The 15,116-nt window shown below is 43.2% G+C and overlaps 2 protein-coding genes across 4 annotated transcripts in view; one reads left to right on the top strand and one right to left on the bottom strand.

Annotated features, from left to right (window-relative positions):
• The first annotated feature begins 359 nt into the window (after window positions 1–359).
• STAR (steroidogenic acute regulatory protein) lies at window positions 360–4,850 on the top strand. Its single transcript, XM_063076572.1, has 7 exons — window positions 360–423; window positions 1,508–1,621; window positions 1,924–2,051; window positions 2,944–3,102; window positions 3,245–3,429; window positions 4,162–4,255; window positions 4,731–4,850. Exons 1-7 carry the CDS (start codon window positions 360–362, stop codon window positions 4,842–4,844), a joined length of 858 nt encoding a protein of 285 aa, XP_062932642.1. The 3' UTR covers window positions 4,845–4,850.
• Window positions 4,851–5,842: 992 nt separating this feature from the next.
• ASH2L (ASH2 like, histone lysine methyltransferase complex subunit) overlaps window positions 5,843–15,116 on the bottom strand; it is a 31,647-nt gene continuing 22,373 nt past the window's right edge. For 2 of the 3 annotated variants that reach the window (XM_063076569.1, XM_063076571.1), the window contains 4 exons: window positions 11,154–11,246; window positions 9,770–9,868; window positions 8,960–9,019; window positions 8,189–8,864 (listed from right to left, as the gene is read on the bottom strand). In XM_063076569.1, the coding sequence (XP_062932639.1) occupies window positions 8,757–8,864; window positions 8,960–9,019; window positions 9,770–9,868; window positions 11,154–11,246 (360 nt within the window). In that variant the 3' untranslated portion in view covers window positions 8,189–8,756. Of the gene's footprint in view, window positions 8,114–8,188; window positions 8,865–8,959; window positions 9,020–9,769; window positions 9,869–11,153; window positions 11,247–15,116 lie in introns of those variants that run through there. The other variant, XM_063076570.1, reaches the window with a different exon arrangement.

The following is a 15,116-nucleotide window of genomic DNA, read 5'->3' as shown; positions in this document are numbered from 1 at the left end:
ACGTGCCTTCTTCTAAACTGCCTCCATCTCCGCTGCTGCTGTATCCACCAAGTCCAGCCCCAACACCCCCCTTTCCACACCTCCCCCACGCTCCCCACAAGTGGTCAAAGCAGCAGTGTGGCAATCGCTCCATCCTTGACCCTTCCTTTGCAGTGAGTGATGGCTTTTTTATCTCCTGCTGATGAAGCACAACCTTCAGCTGGATGCATTTAAGACAGAACAGAGGGTCCAGGCTGCAGCTGCAGGACCCAGAGGCAGACCTTGAGGGGCTCAGGAAGGAAGCAGCAGCCACACTTGAGAGCTGCTGCCACTGCCGCCACTGCCACCACCACCGCCACTGCCACCCCGGCCCCGAAACAATGCTTCTAGCAACATTCAAGCTGTGTGCTGGGAGCTCCTACAGACACATGCGCAACGTGAAGGGTGAGTTCCCCAGGGCTGATGACATAGGGGTTGACCAGGAGCTCTCAGGCGATATGGTTTAGCAGAAAGTACTGGGGTAGGCCGCTCAGGTTCTGGTTCCAGGTGTGCTTCTCACTGGGTAAGCCTGTCCCTTCCCTTCTGGACCTCCTTTTTCCCACCTGAAGAACCAGGCTGGACGCTAAGATGCCCGTGTCCCTTCCAGATTCTGTCATGTCTGGTCTTACTCCAGGGCTCCAGTCTAGAACCGTTCCTGACTCTGCCTTCCTTCAGGGCTGAACAAGGCTCATGGCGAGTACTAGCAAAGTCTTGAGCACAGCGGTAGAGGCAGAAGTGGTCAGTTCTGGCTGGCCTCAGGCCCCGGCGGAGAAAGGCATGGGAGGAGGACAGAAGGGCAGGGTGGGTAGAGTTATCACTGTGACAGCCAAGAAGAGGCATGAACAATAGGCCTCTTCTGTAGAGCTAATTAGGACCCAAGGTCATTAGAGTCAGTCCCCTGCCACCACTGAAGGGTACACAAACCAACTAGATGAGTCCTTTCCAATGACCCTGGGTTGAGTTAGCTACCATATGTACAGAGGCCATGCTTGGAAGACCGGCAGCCGGCAGCGGGGCTGCCTCCACACGACTTAGCTGGCTCAGAACCCAGCGGCACACCGAGCAGCTTACTCACGCCGAGGACCCTCGCTGCTGGCATGTGCAGACTTCAGGGAACAGCTTTCTTCTGTCCTTCTGCAGCAGGATTTTTCTGGTTGTTTGAACAAAGCTTCTCTCCCAGAAAGGGGGAAACTCCAGCAGGCTCTGGTGTAGCCCCCGTCTCCAGGCAGAGCCAGGTCCGAACGCACCAGATGGAAGGCAGATTTCTGGGCCCTGGAGGCAGCCTAGTGTAGTGTAACAAGCACTGAACTGGGAGTTAGGGACCTGGCTCTAGTTCAAGTACCTACTGGAAGTCTGTGTGTTCCTGAGCAAGTCACATCCCTCTCCAACCCAGTTTCCTCATCTGTGACAAAGTAAGGAGTTGGAATAGTCCATCTCTAAAGGACTCTCCAGCTCCTAGGCAGCGGTTTCCTTCCCTTCTTCCCTGCAGGGCTGAGGCACCAAGCTGTGCTGGCCATTGGCCGGGAGCTGAACCGGCGGGCACTGGGGGACCCAACTCCTAGTGCATGGATTAACCAGGTTCGGCGTCGGAGCTCTCTGCTTGGTAAGTGCTGAGGCTTCTGGGTTTCTGCCAGTGGCAGGCTTCAGGGTGCAAATGTCCCACATGTAGTTCTGGTTCCCCTCCTGTCCTTTCTTACACAACTTGGGGAGAATGTTCCCACCCTAGAGTTCCTCAAGGCAGATCCCCGGTCACCTGTAGCTGCTGTGTCTAACTTGACCTGCAGGCTGAACCCTATGGCTTTGGTCTTGGCTCTTCGGAGGAAAGAGCAGATCCAGAGGTTAAAGGGATGAAAGCTGGTGAGAAGGTAGGGTCTGGAAGCTCCCTCTCCTTGGCTGTGTAACCAGGTTCTGGGCTGGAAGAAATTCTGTACAGCGACCAGGAGTTGGCCTACATCCGGCAGGGAGAGGAGGCCATGCAGAAGGCCCTGGGCATCCTCAGTAACCAGAAGGGCTGGAAGCAGGAGACCCAGCAGGTAAGGGTGGGAGTGGAAAACCCACAGTTCCTCCTCATTGTTCCACTGCCATCTTCAAGGCCAGCTGGGGTCACTGCTCTTAGAATTCCTGCCTCATGCAGTAGTTACTGAGCAGCAAGTAGTCCTAAGAGACATCTTGGAGACTCCTGTTTGAGAAACACTATTCCTGTATCCTTAGCTACCCTGCAAATACACTGTACACCCATTCAGCAGAGACCCTGCAGTGGGGACTCCCTGTGCATTAGAGGACTCATCACCCTAGGTCAGAACTCCCACAGCGCCAAAGTGCATTGTGACGTCCAGCCCTCCTTGTGGCCAAGCTTGTGGGGGTGATGTGGGCTCACCCTGCAACAGGGCTGGACTAGAATACAAAGGTGGCCTGAGGCCTTCTGGAGTCCTCTGTTCCAGATATGTACCCTCACTGGGAGCCAGTAACAGGGCTCATGTTGAAGGCAACCAGCTCTATTATCAGCAGCTTTGGTGGCTTTACCTTCAGCAAAAGCTTACATGCTGCTCATCACCCAGAGTGCAGGAAAACCTCTCCTTCCCCAAGGTCTCAGAGTAATGGAGTTAATTAGCTGGTTGTAGACCACACTTTTCCCAGTCCCAGGTTTCTCTCTCAGGGTCTTTGAGCTACTAAAGTTAAGTGTCTGTTTAGCTGGACCTCCCCACACCACCACCGTTCACCACCAAGGAAAGGGAGGCAGGTGCACGAGGCTTGTGGCAGCAAAGATTTCCTGCTCTCCCTGAGACACAGGTCCAAGTTTCCTCATGCTTAGCTTCAAGACCCTTTTTCAGGCCCCTCTCTACCTTCCCTGTTATTGTCCAGGAGACCTAGGCTAGGAATACTGTTCTCTGACATTCTTCCTGGGGCCCCTTTTTCCCCTGACAGGCCAATGGGGACAGAGTGCTGAGTAAAGTGGTCCCAGACGTGGGCAAGGTGTTCCAGCTGGAGGTGGTGGTGGACCAGCCCATGGGCAGGCTCTATGAGGAGCTTGTGGAGCACATGGAGGCAATGGGAGAGTGGAACCCCAGTGTCAAGGAGATCAAGGTAAGGACAGTCCAGGTGTGGGTGGAGGGACCCGAGAGTGACCAGTTTGAAAGGCGGGCCAAAGAAGGGACCTCAAGCTGTGGGTGGTGCTTAACCTCAGCACTGGCTGAGTAGGGATTCTGGTTTCCTTGTGGCCTGGCAGGTCCTGAAGAAGATTGGAAAAGATACAGTCATCACCCATGAGTTGGCTGCAGAATCGGCAGGAAACCTCGTGGGGCCACGTGACTTTGTGAGTGTGCGCTGCTCCAGGCGCCGAGGCTCCACTTGTGTGCTGGCTGGCATGGCCACACACTTTGCAGAGATGCCTGAGCAGAAAGGTGTCATCAGGTAATACTGGCAGCAGGCTTACAACTCCCCTGTCCTAACATTTGCCTGCAGGCACACGCCCAAGCGTGTGATGGTCTCAGTCCCCCACTCCAAGAAACCAATCCTTGGTCCACACCCTCAGCTTCCTTTTACAAAAAAAGATTCTCATTTTCCAAAGTTGGGGAGAACATGCATGTATTGAAACAACAAATTACATCCCATAAACATGTACAATGAAAAAGTAAATTAAAAAATTTTTTTAAAAAAGCACAATAAGTGAAACAAAACAAAACACAACACAAAGTTGGGAGAAAGTACTACTTCAACAGTCACAACCATCCCAGGTTTAAGAACCATAATTTTCTGAAGCAATGGGCAGGACTGAGGCTCAGCCGGTAGGTTCAGGTACAGCTGTACTGGCAACTAAAATACTGAAATAATCCACACTACTTAGAACACCACGGATACCTGAGTTTCCTAAGGGCCCTAGCCACCACCCTGGATCTTTTCCCTGACTTCCAGCTAATGGGCACAACAAGAGGCCTCCAGGTTATATTCCAGCTACAACTGGCATTTGTTCTGCTGAGCTGGTAACCATGCCAACTGTTAAATATTACCCTTGGCAAAGGTAGGTACTTCCCTGATGAGATTTAGAAAAAAGACAAGGTACTCCAGAAATGCGGCCGGTGTAAACAGTCAGCGTGAGAGAGAGCTCTGGACTGTCCTCTGACTTGACTTCTTCTCACTTGCCAGAGCTGAGCACGGTCCCACCTGCATGGTACTTCATCCCCTGGCTGGAAGCCCGTCGAAGACCAAACTCACTTGGCTGCTCAGTATAGACCTAAAGGTGAGGGGCATGGGAGGTGGCTCAGGAGGTGGGCAGTAGTGAAAAAAACAGGCTCTTCCTCCTCCCCCATGGAACAGAGAATCTTCCATTTTGCTAGAATCACAGGCTGCTGGACAGAGAAGGGACTTGAGTAATGTAGTGCTCGTCGACCATCTCAGAAGCCTGCAATGACTCCCTCTTGCCTCTCATATCAAATTTCAACTCTAACATTACCATTTTAGAAAGAAAAAGGCCCAGAGATCTTCAGTCTGAGAAAGATAAAGCAACTTGCTCAGGGTCACACAGCTGGGGGACAGGACTGAAATCTGGGCAGCACTGCACTCCTCCGGCCCTTGACCTTGGTCAACTCCAGGACTGTACCTATAAACACAGCTGGAAGACCAAGCCCCAGGCAACCCACGCTTGTAATAGGGTGCACAAGTGTCTAGAATGGAACATCACCCACCAGATGGCCAAATTCTATTTTCTACTCTAGGGGTGGCTACCAAAGACTATCATCAACCAGGTCCTATCACAGACCCAGGTGGATTTTGCCAATCACCTGCGCAAGCGCCTAGAGACCAGCCCTGCCTCTGAAGCCAGGTGTTAGAGACCAGCCGGCTGTTCCCCACTGTGCCCGGCTGACTGGCTTGCATCATCAGGAAAATCCCTGCTGGAAGCCTGCAAGTCTGTTTAAGATCTTTGTCTGGCAACAGTGGGATGGGGTGGTGGTGTTTAGAGTATGATACTAGGATTCAGATTGGTAAGAGTTTTAGTATCAAGAAAATAGGGATGAGGCTCTTAGATATAGAGACAGAGCCTTCTAACTTCATTCATCCTGTGAAATGAAGGTTAAAACTCCTAAAATACTTGTAAAACTTTTTTTCTGGGCCCCTACATGTCTACCTAAAAACATCTTAAAACTGCTAGCGACTGATATGGGTGCAGAGGATACTAAATCCAGGAATCGGGAACTCTTGGTTTATGGGCTCGAAACTCCATTCCCTGCAGGCAGTTGAGTGTAGACAAATCAGGGTCTCACAAAGCGGGGCTCCAGCAGCCCCCTGCTCCTCCATCTAGCAGCTACAGAGATACACCAAAGCATTCCCACAGTAGGTACCTTCCAGAAATATATTCCAAGTTTTCTCTGTGGAAAAATACAAATCTAATTATTAGACTGGTTTCCCTACTTTTTCCATAAGCATCAGTAAGAACAAAGAACCATAACTAACATAAAAACTTCAGTCTGTACCTCTTTTAAAATTCTACTCTTAAAAAAAATCTATTCTAGTGGATTATGACTTCATACTAGAGGAGTCGTGGACAAAGATTATAATTAGTTAAACTAAATCCCCGAGCTCCATATAAGAAAAGAAACTACTGGAGATTTATATCACTCAATTATTTAGTATCTGTTGCCGGAACTTTTCATAAAAATTTAATTTCTATGATAAGCACAAACCTGAATCAGTTCTTAAAGAACTCTACAACTGATAGCTGATTAACAGGCCCTGAAGATAAAGATTATAACTGAGGATTTTTACTTAGCTAATTAAAAGTACCAAATATGAGAGAACAATATTACTAAGGTAAAGTTAACAACATTTATATTACTTATGATGTCAGTCAGTAGTAAGAGAATCCCACAGCTGCCAACTTGGCTCGGGGCTGCCAACTTCTCTACTTGAACAGGTTAAAATTTTACTATTTTGGGAGAACTGGCTGAAGGGATAACATGGTGATAGCAAATTCCCTTTTCCAGGATTCAGAGTACTTGTAATTTAAAAATATAAATTGGAATGGGATTACTTTGCTAAAATGTGTTAAGTAGAATGAAAAAAAAAATCAACAATTACCACCTAAAACTCTTCTGTTCTAGTTTTAATAGCATTGATGATTTACACCATTTGGAAATAAGAGTTCTAGCTTATTTATTAAACAAAATAGCAACAGTGGGAACATTGGTATTTATTGAGGTATTACAACGTTACAACTGATAGACGTATTTATTATAATTTATTCTGACTGCTTCTTAGTCTTTTTTTGGCATGGGTGAAATTATTGTTTATCTAGGAACCTCAGAGTAAGGGTAGATAGTTGTAGAGAACTATTTCTACCATTACTAGATAAGAGAAAATGGTTACTTTTTTAAAGATATGTTAATACAAAATATACTCTAGTTTCAAGAGAACAGGCTGACAGTAAAAAAAAAAAAGGGGGGGCTTTCAACAAACACCATGGTTTTGAACTGGATTATAATTTGCCTCCTTCAAACTATGTAACTGTGTCTTTGTGGTATCTGGGGAGAGCTTTTCCCACTTAATTTTACATTGGATTTAAACAAGTTGTCACAGATGATCTGATTACAGAAACTATTTTTTATAGGACTATCTGAAGAGTAGGTATTCTCTGAGTTCCTCAAATGAACCTTATTAAAACAAAAACACACACACTCTCTCGAATATCCAGTATTAACAAGAAAATTATTATTTCTGTCACCTCTGACTTACGAGAGCCAAGTATACAAAAACCTCATTTTATAGTTTAGATGGAGTGGGCGCACAACTTATATGTGGTCACTTATGTGACAAAGAGTTTACCTCCAGCTTCCTCTGGGTTATACCACCTCATTTTCTTGGAGTCCCTCAAACTCTGATGATCTAAAAGCTTTATAACCAGGTTTGCCCTTTTAAGACCAGCCCACAAATTAATGTGTCTAGGGGTGATGGGCTGTATTAGACCATTTGTGTTGCTATAAGAAAATACCTGAAACTGGGTGATTTATAAAGAAAAACGATATTTACTGCTTACAGTTTCTGAGGCTGGGAAGTCCAAAGTCCATCTGGTGGAGGCAATAGTGACCCAGGGTCTCACACTGCAAGATGGTGGAAGCAGAGAGAGCAGAGAGAGAGAAAGACAGACTCTCCTCTTCTTTTAAAGCCCTCAGAACCACACCTCTGACCACCATTTTTAATCCATTCACTACTGCATGGTCCTACAATCCAATCAATTCTTTAAGGCTCCACCTTTCAATTACCAGGATAGGATTTCCCACCCTCTTAACAGTCACAGTGGGGGCTAAGTTTCTAATGCATAAAATTTGGGAACACAATTCAAGCTTCAATGAGTTTTGCGGGACATTATTCAATCCACTACAGGGGCCTACAGTCAAACTGACTCTGTTAGGTTTCCTGTTAAGATATATGGCATGGCAAAAATGAAGAGCGTGGGAGATTCATTAGGATACAAACATATTAGTTAATGCTACTAATAAGTAAATGCTACCTAATAAGTTACTAAAATTCACTTGAAATTTGGGCAATTTCTTAAATAGGAAAATGACAATAAGATATTCAGAAGAGCCACAGGCACAAGATATGGTGACTCTGTGGCAACATATCCCCTGCCTCTTGGTGAACCGCTCCACCTGTTAACCTAGGTAGAAAGTAACATGCAGGAGAGTCTTTGGGGCAATGCTGGGAGGGCTGCATTTGTTGTAAGACTGATGCGTTTAAGAAGGGAGGTAGGGAAGCAATAAAGGGATGCGCAGGGAAGGGGCATTCTTACATTCCAATTGTTACTATTCTGAAAACTGCCCTTTAACCACCAGCTGTTACAAAGGAAGATAAGCAGGGCAGGAAAATAACCTGCACACATCAATACCCATGTTCAAAGAGAAGAGTTGGAAGTAGATTGTCAGCCCTTTTAAACCGCCGTTCACCTCCTTGAGATTCCGGTTTTCACAGGACAAGGGGGGTGGCTGATCTGGTTGGCGAGGACGGGAGCAACAGGAGAGTGGCCGAGACACAAGTCACTCCTTCCAATGTGTCCCCCTTCCAATGCTGGCTGTCCTTCCTCATCCAGCCCCCGTTTCTGACGCTGTCACCAAGAAGGAACCCAATGTGAAGGGAAGCAAAGTGCCATACAAACTTGAAAACAAGTTTTATTTGGGAAGAGTTTCTAATTTTTTAAAGCTGTGAGCAAGTTCCTTTCACAAGTTCAAAAGCATATTTCAAAACTATTTCAATAACAAAACCAAATGCACATCAAAAGGAAACAGCTTTTAGATTGGTTTAGAATGCATGGTCACAGATTTCAGCTTTTCTCAGATACAGGCCCACCACTTCCTTGGAGATCAGGTGGGGTGGACCCAATGCCCACAGAAGGAAGTGTCTTCAAATAAGTTAGCTATTTGGACAAGATTATTCACTCCTTAGAAAATACAGTGAGATAAGTCCCAGCTGGCCGGTTATATGGTACAGCACCAGTTCCACAGGGAGCTTATGGGATCCAGGGTCAGCAGGTGTTGGCTTATGGCACACAAAATAAGAGCAATCACTGAAAGTGGCGGGGAGAGTGGTGAAGGCTGGGGAGTTTCCTGCAGTCCTACCCAACCTCTTAACTTGCTAAAAGGAGAGTCTGTGTTCTGTAGCATCTTTGGGAGAACATTTGAGACCGTTAAAAAATAAAAATCCCAGTATTATTCCCCAGAATGTCCATATCTGAAAAGAGAGAGACCTGGTCAGGGTTCCCATGGGGGACTGCGCCTCCCATCCACTTCTGTTTCCACATGATACAAGACATCAGCCAGAGTGTGTTCTACGACAGCGCCCCAGCCCATGTCACTCATCTGCAGGAGGAACGAGAAAGGGAAACAGGGTGACTAGAATAACCACAGCAAGAAATGAAGATACTGAGGATGCAGACATATCGAATGCTACTCACAGGGTGGTAAGTGAGATCCTTTGGAGGATACTTGAAACATGGTCCAAAGTTGATGGAAACCTGGGGTAAATTCAGTTCAAGCAGACATGGAAAAAAAGAAAGAAGTAAGTACTGAAAAAGTCAATTCGACATGGGAAAACTTTCATTTTAAATGTAGCTACGGTACTCAAGGTATAAATGGAACAAATGAGATATATATCGCTAAAAGTGGCCAACATCCTAATGTCCATCAGGAGTTGGGTAAATAAAATAGACCTGTGTTGATTTCTGTTCACAACCTAAAGATATCCTTATTTTACCTTCTTTAATGGTGGCTACTAACAGACTGAAAGTACACAAAAATCTCCATGCATTAACTATTCAATCTTTTTTTTTTTTTTTTTAAACAAACAGACCCTAATGATAGTCTCCTCCTCCACGCTGAATCATAGTTAAAACAAAAAACAAAACAATACAATACAAGCAATAGTTACAAACAATAACTGGTAGGTTATCATGACATGTCACCCCAAGCTGACTTATGCGTGTGTATATTTTACACCCTTCACACGGAACAGTCACGCTCACCACTTACTGCATTCAAAGGAAAACAGTGGTGAAACGCTGACGGCATCACTGTTATCTGTCCAAGGAAATACTTCCTGCAGCCCCAAGGATTTTTGAACCAAACAGTAATAGCAGCCACACATTCCTGTGTCACTCCTCGGCTATTCAGATTTCTTTCTAGAACCCAGTCAATGGCTTTTCCACCACAACCCATTCACCTACTTCCCTCGAGTTCTGTTCACAGAATGGACATAGGATACGTACCGTGCAGCTCTTGTACAGTGAGATGGCTGGAAAGTAAACTCCCTCAAAAATATCTTTGTAAGCCACACCTTGGTTGACACCATTTTTATAAAATATTATCTGAAACAAAACAAAAACCATGGTTTTACTTCATATTTTAAAGAAAGAATGAACAAAAAAGAACTGACTTGGAGAACACTTTAGAAGTGCTACCACCAGACTGGTAATAATGTATCCCACAAATAGAATATAGCTTGAGTAACAACAATATCTGCAACTTATATATCACCTTAGGCTTTCCAAAGCATACTTCCACGCACCATTCCAGCTGGACTTCAGGTTTCTTATTTGCTTTCTGAATCCCTACGCTACATATCACAGTTCTACATTCCATTATTCATTATATGGTATTTATAAAAACTAAGCTGGTCTTCCATGGATCCCTTGGAACTATACCTGGTTAAGCTTGCTTATTTATCTATCCCTTTCTCTTGCCTCAATTCTCACTTCTGTTTTTTAACTTAGAAGTTCTCTTAGGATCATCTGTCACAGCCTCTGAATCCTCTGAATTTTCTTTGTCCTTTCTCTCCCATAATTATCCTGAATAGTCTGTCTTAACCACTGTACATATGGTCTTCAGAAAAGGATCGTTTCTCTTTCCAGCAAGAGCTATCTTCTGCCTGGCTGTAATTTCTGGCTATATCATCCTCAAATCTATTAACTGCTTCCCTTTACTATTTTTCTCCTAAAAAGACCTGGGACTCCAGCTTCTTTATTTCTCCTGCACTCCCTTCTACTACAGTCCCAGGTGGCTTCACAGCATTTTATGAGAAAATGTTTCCAGCTCGGAACTTTTTCCTCCCCACCCCCTTTCCCCTTCATTTTTGGCCCTTGTGCCTAGCCCAGATGTGCCATCCCTTTTTTGCAATGGCCTTGGCAGACATGTTCCCAATAACCCTGGGAGGAGGAGGCAGGGAAAGTTCTAGAGGACAATGTGTGAGCCATTACAGCTCCTGGTACCTCTGGGTCACACAGCAAGGTCTCCTCCTCAAGTACTCCAGTGTTCCTCTGCACTCGACACCTCCTCTGATAAAGAATAAAGATACCTGACTTGCTTCCTCAACCTCCTGTGGATTTTTCTTATCAGGCCACTATTTTTATACCCTTTTCTCTACAGTGTTCCTGAAAGAACACCACCATCCCTCTAATAGCAGCAGCATGGTACTACAGAAAAAGCACAAAGACAGCAGGCAGGAGAGTGAGCTTGCTCTGCTGCTGGCTAGCTGTGCTACCAGAAAAATCCTTCATTCCCTTTTGGGCCCCATTCTCCTCACTTTTATAACTCAGCGGTGGGTCCCAATCTTCAAGGTCTTATAATACTGATGTTTTTATGACCATGACTCACCTCACTATGGGGAGTCTGCTTTAGACTCTTCTCTGCTTTATCCACAAAGTCTTTTTCCTCAAAATACAAATAACTCTTGAACTTTATCAAAGCCTTGAAAATGGAAAAAAAAAAAAATGCACATTGAAGTATCAGCTACGTCATCATGGGGGAAAAAAAAAGCCAGAGTCACACAAATAGCACTGAGTCCTTGAGCTGTACAACGAAAATTAAAAATCTTTGCAATTTGGTTTTGCTAGATTTTGAACTTCTATGTGCTTCTTAAAAAATACCAGATTGCATATGTTTGTTCAACATTTTCAATAAAGGCTGTAGTAAGAAAATCTGTGAGGAAATACAACATACAAATACATACTCTCACCACCACAAGAACACCCAGAAAAGTGGATATATTCACACCTTTACCCAATAATCTCAGTAAAGAAATGACAAGTTTACTGAGTTTAAAATCCCTTGTTGTATAAAAAACATTTCTTCCCTCCTAGTTTCCTCTTTCTCCCTTAGGTGGTCTCTGGGTCACCTCTTTCTTGCTGGTCCCCATGAGTCTAATTAACTATTTACTCCCAGACAAATATAAGACATTAATTTTTTAAAATTTAATTTCTCAGCACATACATGTATTAAGCATGGTAAAAAAAAAAAAAAAAAAAAAATCACAAGACATACAAGCAGATAAAATGAAGAGTACCTATCACCATGTTCCTCACCCCCAGTTTCCCTTGCAAAATGCAATCACTGTTCCAGCGTCCTGCTATTCTTCCAGAGAATCTAGGCATATGCCAGTATCTTCAGAATTAAAAAACACCCGTGAACAAAAAGTATACAACAGATAAACACAAAAAGGAACAAACAAACAAAAAAAGCTATACAAGTGGTAACATACCATGGGAGCTGGCCGGTTAGCTCAGTTGGTTAGAGCAAGGTGTTGTAACACCAAGGTCAAGGGTTCGGATCCCCATACCGGCCAGCTTTGCATCTTGGGTCTTTCACTCAACAATATACATTGGAGATCATTTTACATCAGTATCAGATCATTTTATATGAAGCTTTCAAACGGATCCAGAGGATTCTGTTGTATAAACATATTACTAACAAATTGTTTATTTAAATTAAAAGCAAATTTTTATAACATATATCAAAAAGTTAATAATTTTAAGGATTCCTATAGTATTCTCTGAGGTAACAGCAGACCTCTGTGTTCTGTAAAACCAGGAATTACTGTGGCATAAATTTAAGGGTTCTAGATGGCAGGAGGTGAGATGAGAGCCAACTGTATGATGCAATCAGTAAAATGAGATCTTAGGCTATTTATTATCAGAACAAACTTAAGAGGACTTCCACCACCCAATTTAAAGTCTTACCCTAAAGCTACAATAATCAAGACACTGAAGGACTGGCATAAAAGACAACAAATAGATCACTTGAATATAGAGCCCACAGAGAAACCACTATGTATATAGTCATTTGATTTTCACCAAAGGCACCAAAGAAATCCACGGCAGAAAGAAAGGAGTTTAACAAACGGTGCTGGAATAATTGGATATCCATATGGAAAAAAATTAACCGACCTCTCACCCACAAAAATTAATTTTTCCTTAAAATAATTAGGTGGACCAGAGATCTAAATGGAAAAGCTGAAACCATGTTTTCAAACGAAAACAGGGAAGAATATCATCATGACGTGGGGGGTAGCCAAAGATTTTTTAACTCACAGAAAGAAATATAACTATATTAAAAAAAACTTGATAAATTAGACTTCATAAGAATTAAAATTCAGTTCATCAGAAGATACCATTAAGAAAATGAATAGACAAGTCACAGACTAGGAAAAAATATTTTTAAAATACCATATCTGACAAAGGACTATAATCTAGAACATATATATGGAACTCCTACAACTCAACAGCAGCAAATAAGATAACCCAATTAAAAAACAAGCAAAGTATATGAACAGAAACATCACAAAAGCAGATAGATGAATGGCCAGTAAGCACATGCAAAAATGCTCAATATCATTAGTCATCAAAGAAATGCTAATTAAGGGCTGGCCCGTGTCTCACTTGGGAGAGTGTGGTGCTGATAACACCAAGGCCACGGGTTCAGATCCCTATATAGGGATGGACGGTTAGCTTACTTGGGAGAGCGTGGTGCTGACAATACCAAGTGAAGGGTTAAGATCCAATTACTGGTCATCTTTTATTAAAAAAAAAAAAATGCTAATTTAAACTACAATGAGATACTACTACAAATCCATCAAAATGGCTAAAATTAAGTTGACAGACAATAATAAATGTTGACAACTAAAATACTCATACATTATTGGTAGGAATGGAGTCTGGCAATTTCTACAAAACTAAATATATAACTACCCTATGATCCAGTAATTCCACTTTTATATACTGACCCAAAAGAAATGAAAACATATGCTTACAAAAAGACTTGTACAAGAATGGTCATAACAACTTTATTTGTAGTAGTCCCAAACCTGGGATGTTTTGGATGAATCTCAAAAGCATTATGCCAAATGATAAAAACTGGATACAAAAGACTACATATTACATGATTCCATTTACTTAAGTTCAAGAATAGGCAAAAACTAAAGTACAATGGGAGAAAAAATTAAAACAGTGGTTATGTCTATGGAGCTGGGCATGGGGGTTGACTGGGATAGGGCATCAGTTAACTTCCTGAGGCGATGGTAAGACTCTACACCTTGACAAGAGTTTCGGTCAAACTCAAAACTCAGTGAATGTACACTTAAATTTGTATATTTCATTTGATATAAATTTTATATCAAAAGAAAAAACTAAACGAGGTTCAATTAGAGAAGAGAGCACTCCAGGGGTCTTGGGCAGAAGCTGAGGGCATCCCCCTCCGCCCAGAAGCAGGCAAAAAGCATGCCAAAAACACCACTTCCATGCAGGTGGCCCACCACAGCCACCGCCACCACAGGCACGGCTACTGAAAAAGTGGCTCAACACCACAGCAGCAGCCAAAGCCACCATGCAGGTGGCCCGCCAGACACACGACTGCACTAACACAAAGAAAGTCACCAGAGGAGACCAGAAAAAAACAGGATGTCTCTTTCCTCGAAACCCACTCCAGAGCAATAGAAGAAACAACTGTTCTACCAGATGACCAGACATCAATGTAGGGATAGCAGAAACATGAAAACCCAAGAAAATATGACACCACCAAAAGAATACAGTAATTCTCAAATATCAGACCCTATAGAGAAGGAAATCCTTGAAATGACTGGAAAGGATTTCCAAGCAACAATCTTAAGGAGATTCTAGAAGACTAAGTTAGACAACATAATGAAATGAGAAAAAAATACAAGATACGACGACGGAAATTTATAACAAGATTAATACCTTAAAAAAGAATGTAGCAGAACTCATGGAACTGAAAGATTCATTCAATGAAATAAAAAACACAACCAAGAGCTTAAGTAGCAGGCTAGAACAAGCAGATGAAAAAATTTCTGACTTTGAAGATAGTCTTTTTGAAATAATCCAGGCAGACAAAAAAAAAAAAAAAAAAAAAAAAAAAAATGAAGAGAACCTTAAGTGCACAAACATTCAAATCATGGGTGTTCCAGAAGGGAGGAGAAAGGAAAAGGCATGGAAAACCTATTCAACAAAATAACAACAGAAAACTTCCCAGGTAGAGGGAGAGACTCGGACCTTTGGATCCAGGAGATTCAAAGATCCCCAGATTCAACCCAAAAAGATCCTCTCTAAGGCACATAATAGTCAAACTTGCAAAGCTCAAAGACAAAATCTTAAAAGAAGCAAGAGAAAAGCATCCAGTCACATATATGGGAGCCCCTATCAGACTAACAGCAGACTTCTAAACAGAAACTCCACAGGCCAGAGGAAAACGGGAAGATACATTCAAAACACTAAAAGAAAAAAAACTGCCAGCCAAGAATACTATACCCAACATGGTTATCCTTCAGAA

Source organism: Cynocephalus volans, chromosome 13, assembly GCF_027409185.1.
Source record: "Cynocephalus volans isolate mCynVol1 chromosome 13, mCynVol1.pri, whole genome shotgun sequence".
NCBI classification, from domain to species: domain Eukaryota; kingdom Metazoa; phylum Chordata; class Mammalia; order Dermoptera; family Cynocephalidae; genus Cynocephalus; species Cynocephalus volans.
Note: the sequence above shows the minus strand (reverse complement) of the source record. Positions and strands in the feature narration are given on the sequence as shown.

What these genes read in the sequence shown, in the direction of transcription:
- STAR (XM_063076572.1), top strand. Translation starts at nt 360, where the DNA reads ATGCTTCTAGCAACATTCAAGCTGTGTGCTGGGAGCTCCTACAGACAC. An exon ending in GGAAGCAGGAGACCCAGCAG is followed by an intron (nt 2,052 to 2,943) that starts GTAAGGGTGGGA and finishes TTCCCCTGACAG; the next exon opens with GCCAATGGGGACAGAGTGCT. An exon ending in CCAGTGTCAAGGAGATCAAG is followed by an intron (nt 3,103 to 3,244) that starts GTAAGGACAGTC and finishes GTGGCCTGGCAG; the next exon opens with GTCCTGAAGAAGATTGGAAA.